This window comes from Vigna umbellata, chromosome 4 (assembly GCF_029865625.1).
Source record: "Vigna umbellata cultivar VRB3 chromosome 4, Vumbellata_1.0, whole genome shotgun sequence".
In the NCBI taxonomy this organism is placed as follows: Eukaryota; Viridiplantae; Streptophyta; class Magnoliopsida; order Fabales; family Fabaceae; genus Vigna; species Vigna umbellata.
The window spans coordinates 8,554,688-8,574,704 of record NC_142168.1 but is presented as its reverse complement, the minus strand read 5'-3'; the positions used below and the strand labels follow the sequence as shown (position 1 = coordinate 8,574,704).

Sequence of the window (20,017 nt, the reverse complement as noted above, 5' to 3'; positions counted from 1 at the left end):
ACTTATGATTTTAAAATAACCATTTTTTTCACTATTTTTCATTACTGGTCTGAGGAAGTAAAGTTTTGAGGCAGTGTGGAGCTAACCAAATGATTAATATTATAAAGTGGCAATTAAAAGTTGGAGTATTTTAATAGGAAGTTTGAAAGAAGGTCATAAAAAGGTAATATTAACATCTTTTAAGAAAGCTTTGGTCCCTTTATTTTTCCTTTAAACAATGAAAATCTAATCAAACAAAATGCGTGTGGATTATAGTGTTTTCTTTTTACATGTGGGGTAGCAGTAATCGTACCTCGTTCTTGTGTGAAGACCAATAACCTTGTGCTATGTTCACCCTTTTGCTTCAAGCTTTAAACACAAGGTGGAAAAAAGATTACCTACTGTTGAAAGTTGCCTCGTCCTATGAAGATAACGACATAGAGGAATGAATGTTGTAAAGCACAGAATATACAGAGTAAAACGTCTTTTCTCTTACTGGTAAAATCCATTTCTGTTTAATTATAATTAAGGATATCTTTCACAAATTTTTAAATCAGTCCTTTTAAGGGGAAAAATGTGAAGAAAAATATATAAGCATCTTCATATATTAAAATTAAGTTGCACACAAGTTAGAAATGAAAGTTGAAAAACTACATAAGAAACTTATACGTTAGTTATTTTAACTCAAAAATTTAATTTTTTTCACTTATAGAATAAAATTATGGAAAAAATTCATTCAAACAATTACATGTAATCATTATAGCCAATATAAGTAATATATTAACCAACCTCTATATCAAAACGTTTAAAACGGAATAGCAATTGATTAAAATAGAGAGGAGAATTCATATAATTAAATACATCGCATTAGTCCCATAAACCGTTTTCTATATATTAGTATTTCTGCCATACAGATGTCAGTGCAACAAAACTATTGTGGCTTTGATGGAGTTGGAGATGATGGTGGCTTCAAATCCGGGTACTGCAAAAGGGAAAGAAAAAAATGATGAGAATTTTTATTTATAAGACATAAAATGTAAAAGAATAGTAGTACACACACTTCACAAGTATTGACGTTTACAGTGGCTCTGTTTCATGTTTTCAAATAATGCAAGCAAATATGTTGATAACAAATGTACTGACAAAGTTGGAATCACTATAGTGTATTCTCCAATGGACCTTTCCATCAGAAGTCACCTAAATCAAGTTCATTCTTAAATTTACATATTGACACCACCAACTGAGGTACAAAATGTTCTGTGCATGTGATTATTTGAGATACAATTTCTATAAATATTCAACACTTGAATGTAACGTACGATTTCTCATTATTTAAAAATATTGCATAACTGTTAACTAGATAGTCATAACTTCCGCAGCTTGAAAGTGGTTGTGAACTTGAATCAGAATAGAAAGAAAATTGAAGAACGGATCAAAAGCACGCAAATGATTCCTCTTTTATTTTTATAGCCAGTAAGATTGCTATAATTGATATGATATCAAACCATCAGATTTACAGTGTTCTTTCCAACTATCATATGCACCCATATGCTCAGAACTGGCTTGGAACTTTTGTATTTCCTTTGTAAATATCTAACACAATTTTTAGACGGTTGGGTAGGGTACTCTGAAATTTGAATTATGACCTTAAATGATAAATAAAGTTGCTGCCACTGCCATAATACCAGTGAGTTGTAGCATAACCGGGTGCAGCTTAAAGGTAAAAAGAACAGGTCAATAAGTTACTCCATCATTACTACCAAAATCAGGGTGGTAAAAGCATGGTTGGAATCCTAGAGGAGTACGAAAAGGCCCATCAAGAGAATCACTTCCTAGGATTCTTTTAAATTCCTGGAAGGAGGGTATTCACTAGTCGATTAGCCTCAAGACACCAGGAGCAACTTCATCAATTCTGTGTCTTTTAAGTTATTCATATCTGTTTTGTTTTGATTTTTTTTTACATTCCTCAATAGCCCACGTGGTTTTGTTTAATGTAAATAGAGGATATGCTAGTATTTGACAGAATGCGCAGGAGAAAAATTCACATTATCATTGAAGAGATTAGAATGATACAAAGCGGAAGCAATACAGGGTTTATATACAAATCAAAGAATGGTAAAGCTAACTCTAACAGTGACAACTGAAAAACAAAACAAGATATCTGTTAGGTTTCATATAAAGAAACCTAATCGATATCCCTCTCAACACACAAGAACAGCCAAAAATACTGTATAACCTCCGAAATATTATTGAACAGAGAAAGAATACAAGAAGAGTCAAAGTATGGGAGCCTAACCTCCCCCAACAGGAAATAACTATCCTGTTCAGACAAACAATAACGAATCCAAAAGCCCTCTCTCCAACTACCAAACTCCTATTTATACAATAACATTCCCGCCCCTTATCTAACTGTAAAACAGTTAGATAACTAACGTTTCTTTCTTCTCTCATACACCAATAACCTCCTATCATTACTCCCCCCCTTTTCAGCAACCTTGTCCCCAAGGTTGAACTCAGGATATTGATCCTGAATAGTTGCTACATCTTCCCATGTAGCTCCCTCCTTACCTCCTTGCTGCCACTCGATCAAAACTTGATGTAATACCTCCCCTGCTTGTTGTATTTGCCTCTGATCCAGTACACGTATGGGCCAGAAGTTCGGTCCCTCAACTTGTAACTCCTCAGGCAACTCCTTTTGTCCCCTTTTGTCCCCCACCGCTTTCTTTAATTGTGAAACGTGGAACACCGAGTGAATTCTGGCTGTTTCTAGTAGCTTTAGCCTAAATGCCACTTGTCCCACTTGTAACACTTGAAAAGGGCCAAAGTATCTCGCCGATAGCTTCAGATGTAATCGGGTGGGCATAGAAACTTGTCGGTGCGGTCTAATTTTTAGATAGACCCAATCATCTACTTTTATGTCTACCACTCTTCTTTTCTTATTGGCCTGCTGCTTCATTAAATCTTGGGCCCTACTCAAGTGAAATCGCAGCTGCTTAAGAGCTTCGTCCCGTGTCATCAGATCCTGCGCCACGGCTTCCACAGGGGTTTCCCCTGGAACAAATCTACTAAATGATGGAGGACTTCTTCCATATACCGTTTCGAATGGTGTGCATCTTGCAGACCCCTGGTAGCTGGTGTTGTACCAGAATTCTGCCCAGGGTAAGACACCATACCAGTTCTTCGGCTGTTCCGAACAAAAACAGCGTAAGTATCCTTCAATAATCCTATTAACCACCTCTGTTTGACCATCCGTTTCCGGATGATAAGCAGTACTCATTTTAAGTTGAGTACCTTGTGCCTTGAATATCTCTTTCCAAAATATGCTCAAGAACAATGGGTCCCGGTCACTGACAATGGAAACTGGGATACCATGTAGTTTAATAACCTCCCTTGTAAATATTTCAGCCACGGTTTTAGCAGAGAAAGGGTGTTTGAGAGCTATAAAATGGGCATATTTGCTCAATCTATCCACAACCACCAAGATAGCATCATGTCCCTGCGACTTGGGCAGCTTTACAATAAAATCTAAACTTATCTCTTCCCATACTGCTTGAGGTATGGGCAACGGCTGTAATAACCCCTGAGGCGACGCAGCCACATATTTATGCTGCTGACAAACGGCACAGCTAGCAACATACTCCGTTATCATCTTCTTCATCCCTAACCAATACAAAGATTGTGCTATCCTCCTGTACGTCCTATATACCCCTGAGTGCCCTCCTGTTTTGGTTTCGTGAAATTCAGCAAGCAGCTTTGGAATCCATATCGACCCCACGGACAACACCAGTCTCCCTTTATAATGTAATCTATCATTCTCCAAGGTGTATGGTGCATGTGAGTTAGGATCCCACTGTAAGTCAGCTATCCGCTTCCGTAATGTCTCGTCCTCCTCTACCTCCCTCAAAAGGTCTTGAAAATTTGGCCAGAATAACCTGGATATTGCCTGTAACTCCTTCTCCTCCGTCTCCCCCTCTTCTCTCCTGGACAGTGCATCTGCTGCCCGGTTGGTTGCCCCTTTTTTATAGACAATCTCGAAGTCGTACCCCATGAGTTTGGCCAGCCAGTTTTGCTGGTTCTGTGTGGTAATCCTTTGCTCCATTAAGTACTTCAAACTCCGTTGATCCGTATACACCTTGAACCTCCTCCCTACTAAGTAGGGCCTCCAATGTTGGATGGCTAGAACTAAGGCCATTAATTCCTTCTCGTATACTGATTTGCTCAAGGAATTCTCCGACAAAGCCTTGCTGTAGAATGCAATCGGACGTCTATTTTGGGTTAGGACAGCCCCTACCCCCCCTCCAGATGCATCGCATTCAATACTGAATTTCGTGTTAAAATCCGACAAAGCTAAAACTGGTGCTGAAGTAATTGCAGCCTTCAACTTATTTATGGCTACCCGCGCCTCCAATGACCATTCGAACCTCCCCTTCTTAAGTAGCTCGGTCAGAGGTTTCGCCAATTTACCATACCCTTCTACAAAACGTCTATAGTAGCCCGCCAATCCGAGAAAACCTCTCAAAGCTTTCAAAGTTCTCGGCTCCCCCCATTCCACGACTGCCTTCGTCTTCTCACTATCCATCTCTACCCCAAGTTCTGAGATCTGATGACCCAGATAGCGTATCTTTTTTCTCCCGAATTCACACTTCTTCTGATTTGCGACCCACCCATCCTGTTCCAACACCTGCAACACCATTTCCAGCTGCTCCAAATGATCTTTCCATGTCGGGCTGTAAACTATGATGTCATCGAAAAATACCAACACCCATTTTCTTAGATACGGCCGCAACAAATTATTCATGGTACTTTGAAAAGTGGCCGGTGCATTCATAAGGCCAAAAGGCATCACCAGAAATTCAAATTGACCTTGGTGAATTCGAAACGCCGTCTTGTGCACATCCCTTTCCTCCATTCTGATCTGGTGGTAACCAGATTTCAGATCAATCTTCGAAAAATATCGTGCCCCCTTCAATTCATCCAGCAGCTCCTCAATTACGGGTATAGGAAACTTGTCCGGGACGGTGGCTTTATTTAAAGCGCGGTAATCAACGCAAAATCTCCAACTCCCATCCTTCTTCTTCACAAGGATGACGGGGCTGGAAAAAGGGCTGGAACTGGGTCTGATGATACCCGCTTTAAGCATGTCCTCCACTTGACGCTCGATCTCGTCCTTCATTAGATGCGGGTACCGATAGGGACGAACATTTACCGGGTCACTTCCTTCCTTCAGCTGTATGCGGTGCTCCTTGCTACGTGTCGGGGGAAGGCTTTGCATGTCACGAAATACCCCATAGTGCGTTTGCAGCAGGCGCACTAATTCCCCTCTCTGTTGTTCCGTCAAATCAGTTCCCCACTCAGGATTTCCCTCTGCCTCCACTACGCACAAACTCCAAACTACCGCCCATGACTCAGCATCCACCATCTTCAAGAGACTTTTTGGCTTTACCAGCTGGCGCGCTAGAGTTGGATCTCCTCTAATCTGAATCTTTTTATCCCCCATTACATATTCCATCGTCATTTTACCCCAGTTCGTTCTCACCTCTCCCAGTTTCGCCAGCCATGCAACTCCCAATATCACGTCAACGCCTCCTAACTCAAACACGTAGAAATCCTCCTCAACGTCAACATTTTCCAGTCGTAGTGTCACTCCCTCGCTAAGCTGACATTATACACGGGTGTATCTGCCACCGATAAGTGTAACTCCTCCGTCAACCCTTTACTGATGTAGTTGTGGCTAGCCCCACTATCTATTAATACCACTACCTCCTTATCTCCAATCTTACCCTTCAGCTTCAGGGTCTTCGTGGATGTTAATCCTTCTGCCGAACAAGCCGAGAGTTCCATCGGCTTCTCTTCCAGATTGGCCACCCCCTCACCATCGTCCTCCTCCTCGTCCTCAGCCAACAAGAGGACTCTCAAACTTTTCTCAGGACAGCGGTGTCCCGGTGCAAATGGACCCCCGCACCTATAACAACGCCCCTCTTCCTTTCGTTTTAGGAACTCCGGGTACGGCAAATTCCTCACTAATCTCCCTCTATTCTCTCCTCCATTCACATTACTTCCCCTAGTCATCGAGTTCGCCGTGACGGCGTCTCTCCGTACTGACCCCGCGACCTCTGTTCTTCCATTCGGCGTCGTCGTCGACCTATTCAAGTCTGCCCGTGTCACGTTTCCCATGGGCCGTGTACCGAACGGGTTAATCTTGAACCCACCCAAGAAACTCCCCTGCGCTCTCATTATCGCATCCTCCACATCTCTCGCAATCCGCATAGCTTCCATCAAATCGGGCGGATTCTGGATTCTCACTTGCCCTTTTACATCTTCCCTCAATCCCGCAAGGAAATAACCAAGCACTTGCTCCTCCGGTATTTCCTTGGTTTGTCCCGTTAGAACTTCAAAATTGCGGACGAACTCCTCCACCGTACCGTCCTGTCTCAGTGTCGATAATCTTTCGTAAACTGATCCTCTAAACCCTCCACCGAAACGATTGATCATCGCTGCCTTCAGACCGACCCAAGAACGGTTCTTCGCTTTCGCTTTCCAAAATGTAAACCAATATGCCGCACTCCCCTCCATACTAACGTAAGCGATTTCCACCTTATCCTCGTCACTCGTCACTTTTTGGATGTCGAAAAATCTCTCGGCCCTGTTTAGCCAACCGAGAGGCTCTTCCCCCTCGAATGTCGGTAATTCTACCTTCTTCCGCCATGGTTTCTGTTCCGTCCCTCTATCGCCGGTTCTCCCATTTTTGTTTCCTCCTCCAACGCGATTCTGATTATCGTTCACCGAACTGTCATCCGAGCTCCCTTCCGCTTGATTTCCACGCGTACCCAAGATCCTCATAATCTGTTGCAGGTCTCGTCTTACTGCTGCCGATTCAGCCTTCATACCTTCCATCGTAATCTCAATAGCCTCCAATCTTGCCTCCGTAGCCTCCTCCATTTTCTCACGCCCCGTCAAACTCCCCACGATTTGGATCCGGCAGGTCGGACCAAATTGTTAGGTTTCATATAAAGAAACCTAATCGATATCCCTCTCAACACACAAGAACAGCCAAAAATACTGTATAACCTCCGAAATATTATTGAACAGAGAAAGAATACAAGAAGAGTCAAAGTATGGGAGCCTAACCTCCCCCAACAGGAAATAACTATCCTGTTCAGACAAACAATAACGAATCCAAAAGCCCTCTCTCCAACTACCAAACTCCTATTTATACAATAACATTCCCGCCCCTTATCTAACTGTAAAACAGTTAGATAACTAACGTTTCTTTCTTCTCTCATACACCAATAACCTCCTATCAATATCTGTAATATCTCTATCAGGATAAGACTCCCAAAGTTGGAAAAAAAGTAAAATAGGTTTCTCAGACATCATACTCATTAGCCATAAGAAAACTTGAGTACTCGGAAAGTTAAAATTTTGGGATTGCGTCACTTCTCCACTCGATTGATAGTGAAACTACTTCTTGACAGTATTTCAACACTACATCAACATACCTCAACTATGTTTTCCTACGATCAGTTGTCATGTTAATCAGTATAACAAAACAATGGACATAAAACACCAGTTGCACCATGCAGTGAGAATAAGCACAGAAGCTTAAACGATTGTTTGGGAAGAGAAATAGAGAGAGATGCATTGAAGTGAAACAATAACAGAGGTATTCTAAGGTTTACAAACCTCTAAGATCTAAACTTTTTATAATACAACTAAAAGATGCTGAATACAGATCCTTAATACTATATATACCTGGGCTACTTGCACACTACTAAACCTAGTCTAATCTTTCAAAGCCTAAATAACCTTAAGGTCAACACCTCATTAAAATATTTTATTCTTGTCATACTGCAACTAATTATTCAGATATCACGATAAATTCAAAACAAAATAAACTGCAACAAATATGTATAACTAGATTAGTGAAGGAGTTGCTCCTGCACCCACCAACGGTGCATTTAAGCCAACCTGATAGATATGGAGACAAACACATCAAACCAAAGTGTGAAATTTGTGAATAAATTTCTGAATAGAATGAAAACTATTGGCATAATTAATATGGCCTGAACATTTATCAGTGTGAACCCAAATACAATACACTTTCGCTACAGTAATAATTTCATAAAACACATGAGCTAAATAACAGTGATGTGGAACAAATTTCAGAAGCATAACCCATCGATAAAGATTAACTAATAGACAATTCCTACTTTAACTATTAAACATACCCTTTTAGAACATGAAGACACGTGATATGAGAGGGTTGAGGATAACATACATTGGGATAAGGAGAGGAGGACACTACAGCATCAGTTTTCACTTCTGGAGTAGACTCTACAGAGCTTTTCACATTACCATTGTCCATCTTTTGGTTTCCAACAGGGGAGATCTCTTGGGATAAGGAACTCTTATTGTTACTATCTTTTTGCTGGATGGCACCATTTCCATTTTTATTGAGTTCCTTTGAAGATTTTACCCTTTTCCTTATATGCACAGAAGGGGGCAAAAAGGAATCCTGTATAGCCTGCAACCATGAACACTCTTTTTCATTTACTTTGAACAAATTTTCTGCAACCAGATTTGTAAACTCCTTTTTGGGCTTCAAGTTTAACTGACAAACTGAATTACCGAAAAATTGATTTCTGAATCCACTACTTAGATCTTTCTAATACTCTATCTTTTATAGCTTTTTAGGTTTTTTGATAGAGACAATGAAGAAACCAACTTAAATACAATTTAAAAGGTTTCCCTAATGTGAAGAAAAAATTTATAGAAGGTAGGCAGATGTTTGTTCTGCACTTTCTGCTCAACAAAAGCAAGTGAAAGAGAAGATAATGGGCATACCATCCAACCTTGCTCGCCTCTAACCCCACCTTTGATTGCATAGGCCTCTTTGAAACCATTCTTAAAGAGTAATTCGGCAACTTTCAGGGAATTATCATCAAAACTACCTTACACTCAAAAGAAAATCAGGTGAGGAATTTTGCAGACATGTATGGTATGGCAGTTAAAGAAATTATATTATTCTCATTAACAATAAGATTCCTTTGTTCTTAGTCAGAGCCATATTGTCAGCAGATTTTTTTCCCCAATCTTTAGTAAAATGTAAAATATGAAGAAAAAGACAACATAAGTGAAATGTACAGACAAAAGCTTTAATTAAAAGAAATCAGCCAATTGAAGGAAAATGAAAAATGAAAAGTTGCAGATGGGCTAAAGATCTCCAGGCACTTTCCCAGCCAGATAACCATGGTTTGAATCGGTCCTCTATTCATTCCACAACAGTATGAGGTAGATAGTAGCTATCAATCAAGTGCAAAGTGAACAGAAATTTTTCTCATTAAAATGAAACCAAGACAAGAGAATAATGGTAAGGAAACTGGATTGCTACCACTCCAAATTGTATGCCCACAGCATTACATGGCACTATAATGTATCTTATTCAAATGGAAAAATTAAAATATTGTTTAGACATTTATTATATCCCGATTTGGGGAAAGCAAAACACAATGTTGTTAATTCATTCACAACCTTAATTGCCCTTTTCAGTTAAATTCAGTACATACTCACTTAAATCATATTCAATCACTTTCACTTAGCATATCTTAAGCTGAATGGACATTTACAGGAAAACACCAGAGCTATTCCAGTATATGCCAAATTAAACAATCCAGAATATACACTTTTGCTCTACACTTCAAAACGCAAACATCGATTTCTTTCCCCTTTACTGTGAAACAGAACTATTAACTAGTTTCCTTTTTCTACTTCAATTATGGTTCAGAATTCAACTTCGCAGAGAAAACAATGTTTCAAACCGCGTGTTCGAGATTTCAAATACCAAATTCTAAGATAATTGCAACATGCAATACTATTCTCTCTCTCTCTCTCTCATTTTCTCTATTTTTAGTTACCTGTCCAAAACACAGAGAACAGTGCTCGACGCGTCCTTGAACCTCCCCAATACCTTCTTCAAAAACTCATCTTCATTCCCACCATCAGTGAACTCAACCTGCACCACTTCCTTCTCAAAAAATTTCAAATTCGGCGACCTCAGAAACCTCAAGCTCTTCCCATCCCTTATGTCCAACAGCTGCGAGTTCGGATCATCGCGGAGCCTCCTGAAGGCGTCAATCGCCGACACGAACTTGCACTTCTTGAAATACTCCTCCGCCAGCGGAATCGCCACCAGCCAAATGAAGGCGCACCCGCCCACGAAAAACGGGTACCGGTTGAAGAAGCCGTCGATGGAAACCAGAACTGACTCAACGTTGATTTTTCCGGCGTCTTCGGCGGCGACGTCAGCTATGCAGGGAAACTGAGTGAAAAGGTTGAAGAGGGTGAATGAGAAGAAGGGTTTTGCTAATGCTTTGGGAGAAGGTCTTTGGGGTGAAGAGAGTGAGATTGAAGAATATGATTGAAAAGGTTGAATAGTGGAGTGTTGAGGATTCTGGCTTGAGAAATGGGAGAAGGTTTTGAAGGTTTTGGGTTTGTGGGGTTTTGGGGATAATGGATAAGGAGAGAGAAGAAGAGAGAGGGAATCCATGAGAGGGTGCTTTTGCAGAGAGACCAACACACACAGATAGTGTGCTCTTTTAGAAGGTTTTCACTATATTCGCATATCATGTTTATAATTTGTATTCAATTTTTACTTATAATGATGTACCGCAAAATGTTAAAAACCCTTTCTTAACAACATTTTCCGAAATATTCTAATATGAGATGTGCTGGAAAAGGAGATTTTCATAAAGTTATATATAACTAAAAACTTTAATTATAAATTTTAATCATATAAATATATATATAATTAATTATTATTATTTTGTTATTATTATTATTTATATTACTATTATTATTATTAGGGTTAAATATGTTTTTGGTCCCTTAACTTTCAGCGAAAATTGGAATTAGTCCCTCTTCAAAACTTTGGACTAATTTAGTCCCCAAACTCTAAAAATGTGTGAATTTAGTCCTTTTAACCAAATTTTGTTAACTTTATTTGATGTTTCAAGTGCGTTTCATGATAGCATTTGAGTTGTTTACACTGTTTGACACATTTTTGCTTCAACGTTCACTGATAAATGCGTTTGAAACATCAAATAAAGTTAACAAAATTTGGTTAAAAGGATTAAATTCACACATTTTTAAAGTTTGGGGACTAAATTAGTCCAAAGTTTTGAAGAGGGACTAATTCCAATTTTCGCTGAAAGTTAAGGGACCAAAAACATATTTAACCCTTATTATTATTAAGATAATCCATTACTATTATTAATATTGATATTATTAGTTGTATTTCCTATAATCCATTAATTTAGTTATCATGATATCAATATCAAAGTGTTATATTTATTTTTGTATGAATTCATACTGCACAATATAATTATATATCGAACAAAATATATTCGTCAATAAATTTGAATTACCAACAAATTTAGAAATTGTTTCTACTTATGAATTTTATCAATAGAAAAATTCATCAAAAAATTAATGATAATGCATATTTCATTTATTGACGGATTATCATCGATAAAATCTATCAATAATATATATTTCACTTATGAACAGATTTTTCTGTCAATAAAATTCATAGATAATGCATATTTCACTTACCAACGGATTTTTTGTCAGTAATTCATCGATAAGAGCTGAAATTTTTCGTTCATTTTTTACTTATGGACAAATTTTTCCGTCAATAATGCATATTTTACTTACTAACGGAAAAAATTGTTGATAAATAAAATATACATTACCAACAGAATATTTGTCAGTAAATCATTTTTCCTCTTTGTCCGCGACACAAGGTTATTTATTTTCTCTCTCCTATGTCTTCTTCATTTTGTGCGAGACAGCAGTTTCCTTCTTCTCCTACATATCAGCAACAATAGAAATCAGCAACGCACTTAATCTTGAAACACGACACACCCGGTAACTCCTTGCAACTCTTTGCCAGTCGTTGTGACATTTCGCACTCAGGCGTTGTCAGATTTGAGCTCACGTTCATCATTGCAAGTTGCTTTAAAGGAGAAGACTCTAAAATCCCAATGTTGTGAGGACACCCACAAACAAAGATCTTCATGTTGTTGAGGTGTCGCTCCAAACCTAGTCCCTCCTTCTTGTGAATAAGGAGGAACGAGGAGTGTCATCTCCACTCCTCGCATAGAGAGTGAGAAAAGAGAAGAGAAAGGAAGAATATGAGGGCTTCCTATAGAACCAAACCTTCAACTGAGAAGAGGAAGAATGCCCCTTGCTCGAGTTGGACCCCAAATGCTAGGGATTTTGATTCGAGAAAAAAAAAACAAGAATATCGACCTTGGATAAAATTAAAAGAAAGAAGAAGGAGAGCAAGGAAGAAGATGAATCAGTTTGCGTTATTTACCGATGAATTTTTCTATCGGTAATTATCGATGGATTTTTCTGTCGGTAATTACCAACAAATTGTTCTGTAGGTAATTACCAAAAGATTTTATCGATAGATTTATCGACAAATTTTTCCATCGATAATTATCAATGGACTTACCAACAATTTTTCCTTCTGTAATTCCCAACATATCAAAAAAATTTGTCAATAAAATTTACCGACAATTCTTTTATTGACGAATTCTTGACTGTTGATAAACCGTCAATAATTTTAATTTATCGAAGGATTTTATGCATTACTAACAGATTTTGGCCCTTAATAATATCAATTTTCTTATAGTGATAAAATATGTTTTAGAAAAAGTTTTTCGTTGTATTTTATCTTTTCTTCTTACTTTATGGCAGTAATAATAATAACGATACTAACAAAGTAATGATGGTGTGATATAATATTAAGTCTTTTCCTTATAAAGGGATAAATGCATATAATGATTTTAAGAATGCAGATAACAGTTAAGAATATCTGAAACCAAACCAATAAGCCCTAACACATATTTACATTAATTTGAAGGGAACGAACTTCACAACCAACTTTTAACTAATTTTAAAAAATATCAGGTTTAAATTTTTAACTAATTTAAATTAGTCAATTATAATAAACACAATTTCTTATGAGTTACCTTTTTCTTTGTCAATTGAGATATTCCAAATTGTTTTAACATGTTCATTCATTAGAGTTGAGTAGCTTTTCTATTAACTTAGTTTTGCATAATTTTTTTACCATTCCAGAACTTTACATACACGTATACAAGGTGTTGTCCATGTTTACCCTTATGTTTCTCTTATAGAGAAGAATAAGAATCTTTGACTAAGATTATCTTCTTTCAAATTTAAAAATTTCACAAACTCTACACCCCTTCTGTGCCTCCTTCTCTCTTGTTTCCCTTCATATTTCATTCTCCATCTCCTTATTTCATTCTTCCTTGCGCCTCCTCTTTCATATTTCATTCTGACCCAAGCTATTATATCATCTGGGATGTCTTCAGACAATATTATGTTCTACAAGATCCTGACAACTCGCCTTATGGAACCCTGAAATAACGGTAACAAACAACATAAATAAACCATCGTAAATATCATCTAAGACAAAAATAATTAGTTTGATTGCATACAACATGTCGAAATTGGATGAAGACCTACAACGAACTGGCATTGGGACCTCATCAGGGATGTGTCGCCGTAGTCGCGAGGCGAGACTAGGTAGGTCATTGCAAGGGTTGGAATGATGTATGGATGGGATACCCTCATAAACCACAGTTGGTATCCCACAACACATGCAGATGGATCATCTACTTCAACGACACCAGCTATAACATGCTCAACATATCGCATCCAACACAAATCCATGGCTTAAATGTCTGGCATTGGAAGACTTTCTGGTGGTCGTGGTATGATCTGCTGAAAACCAAACTATCTCAACACACATTCAGGCAAATGTCGATGAAGCATGTCACTGTGTCGGATCCACCCGAAAAACATACAAATTGCAATGAATGGGGAATAGGCATGTGTGAAATGTATGGGCACCGGATGACCGCATCATACGTCAGCCCATCTAGATATGACCTCCCCTCCATAAGACCCCAATCATGTGTAAGAGGTATGAATCGCGAAGTCTAAGGATCGCTTTCGTTGTAGTTGTCCAACATTTGCCCCCTTCCCATGTTAGGAAGGTGCTTATAGATCCAACTCTACAAAAACATTAGTTAAATTATGTTATACATTCCCAAAATATATCAAAACAAATTTCTAAAATAAATATATACGTCTAGAAGAATGCAATATCCAACTATTTGCTTTGTGTCGGTAAAGCTAGCATCCCCCAATTACCGGGAGATTGTTGATCATTGATGATGTCAAGTGCATCAAAACACAATTTACCCCACTCAATTATGGACAAAATAGTTCATATAGGTGTTTAAACCAAGGTAGGTGAAGTCCATATAAGTGTTTGGCTTGTGCTAGTAGAATCATATAACACCTTAATTATACTACTATTTTACCTTGAATTATGGACATTTTATAAAGAAATAAAATAAATTAGAATTATATAAGAAACATGAGACAATAACTTGAAAGTAAACTTGTTTGGGAAGCTTAGAAAAACGTTGTTTTTGGGACAGCGTAATCGATTACCACGACATGTGTTGGCTAAAATGCGGTAGGACTTCACCTACATGCTGAAAACACTCAAATTGGGTTTTTCATCCACAATGAAGTGGGCAACAAGAAACATGACCAAGAAGTTTCATCTATTAAGAAAATTTTAAAAAGGCACCCTTAAGGACACAACAATGGTGAGGGACTTCACCTACGTTCGTCCAAACACTCATATGGACTCTTTCCTTTTAAGTGCAATGTACTATGATCTTCTCTATGCAATAAACAACACAATTGATGATTAAAATCGCTTATCAATTACTTCAACAATTATTTGCACAAATTATCATAATCATCAATTCAAATCAATTTCTCCATATTTATTATAATTGTCAATATTACTTACAATCAATTTACATCTACAAAATGTTCAAAAATCTTCTTCTATTCTTAATAAACATTGAATATAAACATCATTATTGTTTCAGACCAGTTCCTTTGTACAAAGTTCTTAGTGCACGACTCTTGAAATGTCTGCGTCCAGCTTCCTTCATTCGCGTGGACATATTGTTCTGGTTCATGGGAATGCCTCCCTCGCCTTCAAAGATAGTGTTGATGTTGGCTGCTTCATAAGGGATACTTCCACCAAATTTGGTTTTGAATAAATGACGCACATTCAACTGCATGAAAAATAAAACAATAACCAACTGCCGAACTCAAAATGGAGATAGGTACATCCAAAACAAATGAAAATGGAGTAAGGGGAAAGGAAAAAAGGGTAAATGGAAAATGAGAAACGGAAAATGAAAAGGGAAAAGAAAATACTTTTTTTACCGGAGCTTCCCATTGCTTCACCGGAGTCTCACCAGATTGTCTCACTGGAGAAAACGAAGCTTGCTTCATGAGAGAGAAAGGAGAGAAAGTACAAACAAAATGAAAACCAAAATGCACAGTTAAGAAAGAATGAAAACAAAAATGAGAAAGGTATTTTTAGAAGCGAAATTCATTAACTCAATAGTCTTTTGACACATATACTCGAATTATTGTTAAAATTATGTTGTGAACCTATCGCGCGGTCCGAGGGATAATGCCTCATAATTATATTTGGCTACTGTAAATGTCGTTTGAATGATTTGGGGAAAGCCTACGTGGAACGTTCTACATTTCTAATATTTTCTTCACAAAAAAGAAATAATGGTTTTAGAACGTCACGGCAAATAAACTCTATCCACGCTTATTTTTTTAACCTGTCTTGATTTTCACGTTAAATCTTTACATGCATATTACATATTTCTTCATACGTGTGGTAATACTTATAGTTATTCTCGTATTTATACTTATTTTAAATTATTAAATTATATTTAATTTATTAAAAATATAAATCATTTTACTAAACTAAGTTATTTTTACAATATATCTAATTGCTTTTATCCTTTTATATAATTATTTAATTTTATCTAATTATTATTTAATATTTTTATTTTGTAAATTTCTTCATATTTGACATTGAAAAAAAATAATAATATAATTTTTTAGCTGCAATTTTTATTTTATATAAAAAATATATAGCTAATATTTGAAAAGAGTAAATAACCAATATAAATATAGATATATTTGTCGACCAACAAAGATGAGACATGAATTTCAAGAAAAGAAATGATAAAAGGAAACAAAAATGTTGAAATTGATCCCATAAGAGTGCTTTACACAGTCTTCATTGATTCATAAATAATACATACACTAACCTTGTGTAAGCTTAACAAAAACGAACTCGGAAAATTGCTTGGCCCAAAAACCAACATGCGAAATCTTGTTTATTATAAGTTCTACAGCTGACTCCTGCTTCAGATTCAATGAAAATTTCATCGCATATTACCCTCTCGCAAGACATCGATCATATTATACAATCTCTTCTCGTCCTTTGCTTCAATCTGCATTACATCAAGTAACCCAATAAAGGATCGTATACAGAGAATGGTTAAAGAAAGAACAACTGTTGGTAGTTAAAATTGTTTTAACTCATCAAGGAAATATAAGTACCTTCTTAGCGAGAAACAATACAGCATCCACAGTGCCTTCTGCATATATTGATCTACCACAAACATTATGTTGGAATTCAAAAGAAACCCTGCAACAATGTTTTAAAGGAACATAATATAAGAAGGATAAGTAGTTAGTGACAAGTAGAAATATGTCAAAACATATAATAAAGGAAAGTGAAAATATTAATCCATACGTGTCATCTGGTGATGTCAAATGATACATATGAAATGCATGACCAGACAAATGCTCCTCTGGGACTCCAACCATTTCAAGTTGTTGCCTGGGATCCCTGATCAGTTTTATCTAAAGATATTCATTCACGAAAGGAAAGAAAAAAAATCCAATAAGAATTTGTAGTTCCTATAATATGAAGATCACAATAGGCAACTTGTTGGCAATATAACTGAGAGTTCACGTAATAAGACAACTTAGAAATGGAAATTCACTGACAAGTAGAAAGTGATTAGAAACTAGAAAAAATTCCCATTGAACTACACCGGTAATACCAAGATACATGTTAGTCTACTAAACTCAAACCACACAGAGACGCATACAGTTCAGCCAGAAAGGAGTTTATCTATAGTAAAGAGTATACATGGCTATACAGGGACGAACCATGCAATTTCACCTAACATACCTGATCCATATCAAAAGACACCCCCAGTTTGTTGAAGCAAGAAATTACAGCCTTCGCAGTTCCAGATGCATCAACTTTGCTTGCTTGATGGGACTCCAGTACCTACAATTTTTGACGATTGCATCAGATTTTAAACTTAGAATGTGATATACCAACTTTTGTTCAGAGATAAATCTGTTTGAATACTTTTGTATCATCAATACAGATGATTGTAACTTCAACTTTACTGTAACTCTCTTTCCAATTGCAGACAGCAGCACAATACTCTCTAGAACAAGCATTACCAGTTCTACTAATTAGCAGTTTAAGCACCTAATTTAGTTGCAGCACAGTCATTTCAAGTTTTAATTATTTTAAAAGCATTGCCATTTTATTTGTACAATATGACTATTTGAACCTCTTTTGGTGACGTTAGTGATTTAGTTTCACTAAAAACAGAATAGAAAGATACACGTGGAGGAAAACCATGAATGCCCCCTCCCCCCAAAATAATAATATTTTTGTACTTCCACGTTAGGCTGAACAGAGACAATTCAAACATGGTGAACAGGGGTATCTAAGTGTTCCGAACCAAGCCTTTCCAAACCCCAAAATGTCAATGCAAGTGTTACCTGTAAGGAATACCCTGAGAAGGCTCCAGGAAATTGCTCTGCCATAATTTCCATAGCTGCAAGAAAAGCAACAACCTAAAGGGAACAAATATAGCAACATAAGGATGACAAAATACATGACTGTTAAAGACATGGAAGTTCGATCAAGGTTCTCTCCTTATAATACGTATACACACACACACACACACACACACATATATATATATATATATATACACATACACACACACCTGCTTTCCCATTTGCGGGGATATCACTGCATAATTCTTTGAGTCTTCAACAGTCTTATGCAACAAGTCCCGATCTCCACCGGTGGTTCCCATCACGAAGGGCACTCCAACCTTACAGTATAGCTCAGCATTGCCTTCATATGAAAATGTATTAAAAATAGCTCCAATACTATTACAATCTTCGTAAAACATTCCCAATCATAGATCATAAAATCACAAACAATCCACATTAATGTTATCCATTTCACTCCAATTATAAATATGCTTCAAGATACAATTACATACCATTAACCGCATTAGGTACAGTATAGTCCACAACAATCAAATTTGGATATCTTTCAAGGGCAGATACAAGAGCACTCTCCCTGTCAGAAGGACCATGCACCAAAAACTCCTTTCCACCTATCTCAAAAGTCTGTCCAGACTCCTCGTCACACCCAAATGACACAGGAACAACATTCAGTCCAGCAGCTTCCCCTGCATTAATCACGGCCTTTCCCATTTTTCCAGTACATGCATTAACCTAAACAAAATTGAATTAAGTGCGTGTAAGCTAATTCCACTGTGTTTTGCAACTAACCCCAGTTCAGATAAACTTATCCGCGTCCAATTACAATAGATAAAATATATCCTCATCCCGATTGTTTTAAACTGGAGAATCAGTAACTTAATAAAGCAATGCAAATTGCAAAAGTCGTCATAGTGAATTACCATAATCGGAATACCCGTGTTTTGGGACGAAGGTGGAGACTTTACTAGAGAAGTTTCAACGGGTGTGGCTGACATCGACACTAGAGCGAAAGAACGAGATCTCCTCTTTTGAGAAATAGGAACACTTGTTCTCGCACTTATGCTATTGGCGACGAATGCGAGAGGATTTTGGTGTCTTTGAAACACGTTGGGTGTAGTTTTCAGAATAGATGTTGCCATTGAAGACGAAGAGTGAGAACCTGAGCTCAATTTGGGAATTTAGGTTTTCACTTTTTCCTGCGCTTTCTGAGAAACGATCCTGGTTAGGTTTTACAGAGTTTTTCTCATTTGTCCACCATTGTTGAGGGAGGTGAATGATGAGTAAAATAAAAACATCTGAGAAGTTAAGAAGGCTTTTACTTCATGCAACCCCACACTTTCATTGTGAACCTTCTTAGAATTTTCATAAAGGTCATCTTATCATCACTAAAATAATTGTTGGATTATATGTTCTAGAAAGTTATTGGAATTTCTAAAACAATATTTTCAAAACAAGAATTTTGGAAAGTATAAATTACATTTTAAAATAAGTGTTTTTCGAATGTGATTTCAAAAATAAACCTTTTGAAAGGTTGTAACATATAATGTTTCTAAATGATTTTTCTGAAATATTCTTATATGAAATGTGCTTGAAAAAGAGATTTTCATAATACATAAAATATGTTTTAGAAAAAAAAATTCCCTGTAAACATTATAATAATAATAATAATAAATTTATTATATTTTTTGCTTTTATTTCATTTTTTGTTTTTACATATCTTATTTAAATAAGAAAATTTGTTACATTATAAATCATCACTAAATATAAGAATTACTATTTCATTCTACAAATGAACAAAATGTCAAGAAAAAGTAATTACCATATACTTTAAGTGATGAAATATAATTGATATCGACTTCCATTGTGTTTGGATCGGGGAAGGAATTGTTTATACGATGGAAGAGAGAGTGCAGATTCATCATACGACACTCCCTGAAGTGAGAAGAATTAGAGGGAAAGTCACGTATTACTTTTTTTTTTTCTCCCTATGATTTTAACGTATTTATGGAGGTAAATGATGATGGCTTTGTAGTTTAGTTTGGCTTAGAGAGAGGTTAAGAAGGTGATAAATGATGAAAATGAAGTGTGGGAATCGATTAATCGATTTTAGGAACGAGAGAATTGATTCTCTCACAGTGAAACATTCTTCCAAAATACACAAGCAAATCGATTTCCCTCTCTTATCACAACCACAAAATCAATTCCCTTT

General features: G+C 36.9%; 3 protein-coding genes and 1 long non-coding RNA gene across 4 annotated transcripts; all 4 read right to left on the bottom strand.

Moving 5' to 3' along the window:
- Nucleotides 1–773: 773 nt before the first annotated feature.
- On the bottom strand, nt 774–10,591 carry LOC124843544 (Rhodanese/Cell cycle control phosphatase superfamily protein). Its single transcript, XM_047320318.2, has 4 exons — nt 9,894–10,591; nt 8,824–8,926; nt 8,258–8,503; nt 774–961 (listed from the first exon to the last, which is right to left on the bottom strand). Exons 1-4 carry the CDS (start codon nt 10,523–10,525, stop codon nt 911–913), a joined length of 1,032 nt encoding a protein of 343 aa, XP_047176274.1. The 5' UTR covers nt 10,526–10,591; the 3' UTR covers nt 774–910.
- LOC148199181 (uncharacterized) lies at nt 5,620–8,249 on the bottom strand. Its single transcript, XM_088113281.1, has one exon. The coding sequence runs from the start codon at nt 6,916–6,918 to the stop codon at nt 5,620–5,622; it is 1,299 nt and encodes a 432-aa protein (XP_087969407.1). The 5' UTR covers nt 6,919–8,249.
- A 4,264-nt stretch (nt 10,592–14,855) lies between the features above and the next one.
- On the bottom strand, nt 14,856–15,905 carry LOC148199180 (uncharacterized). The gene is made up of 2 exons (XR_015785590.1): nt 15,322–15,905; nt 14,856–15,176 (listed from the first exon to the last, which is right to left on the bottom strand). It is a non-coding gene; the product is annotated as an uncharacterized LOC148199180 (long non-coding RNA).
- A 248-nt stretch (nt 15,906–16,153) lies between these two features.
- On the bottom strand, nt 16,154–19,096 carry LOC124843552 (4-hydroxy-tetrahydrodipicolinate reductase 2, chloroplastic-like). Its single transcript, XM_047320328.2, has 8 exons — nt 18,729–19,096; nt 18,303–18,540; nt 18,018–18,151; nt 17,788–17,862; nt 17,177–17,278; nt 16,733–16,842; nt 16,537–16,624; nt 16,154–16,427 (listed from the first exon to the last, which is right to left on the bottom strand). Exons 1-8 carry the CDS (start codon nt 18,945–18,947, stop codon nt 16,359–16,361), a joined length of 1,035 nt encoding a protein of 344 aa, XP_047176284.1. The 5' UTR covers nt 18,948–19,096; the 3' UTR covers nt 16,154–16,358.
- Between the last annotated feature and the right edge of the window lie 921 nt (nt 19,097–20,017).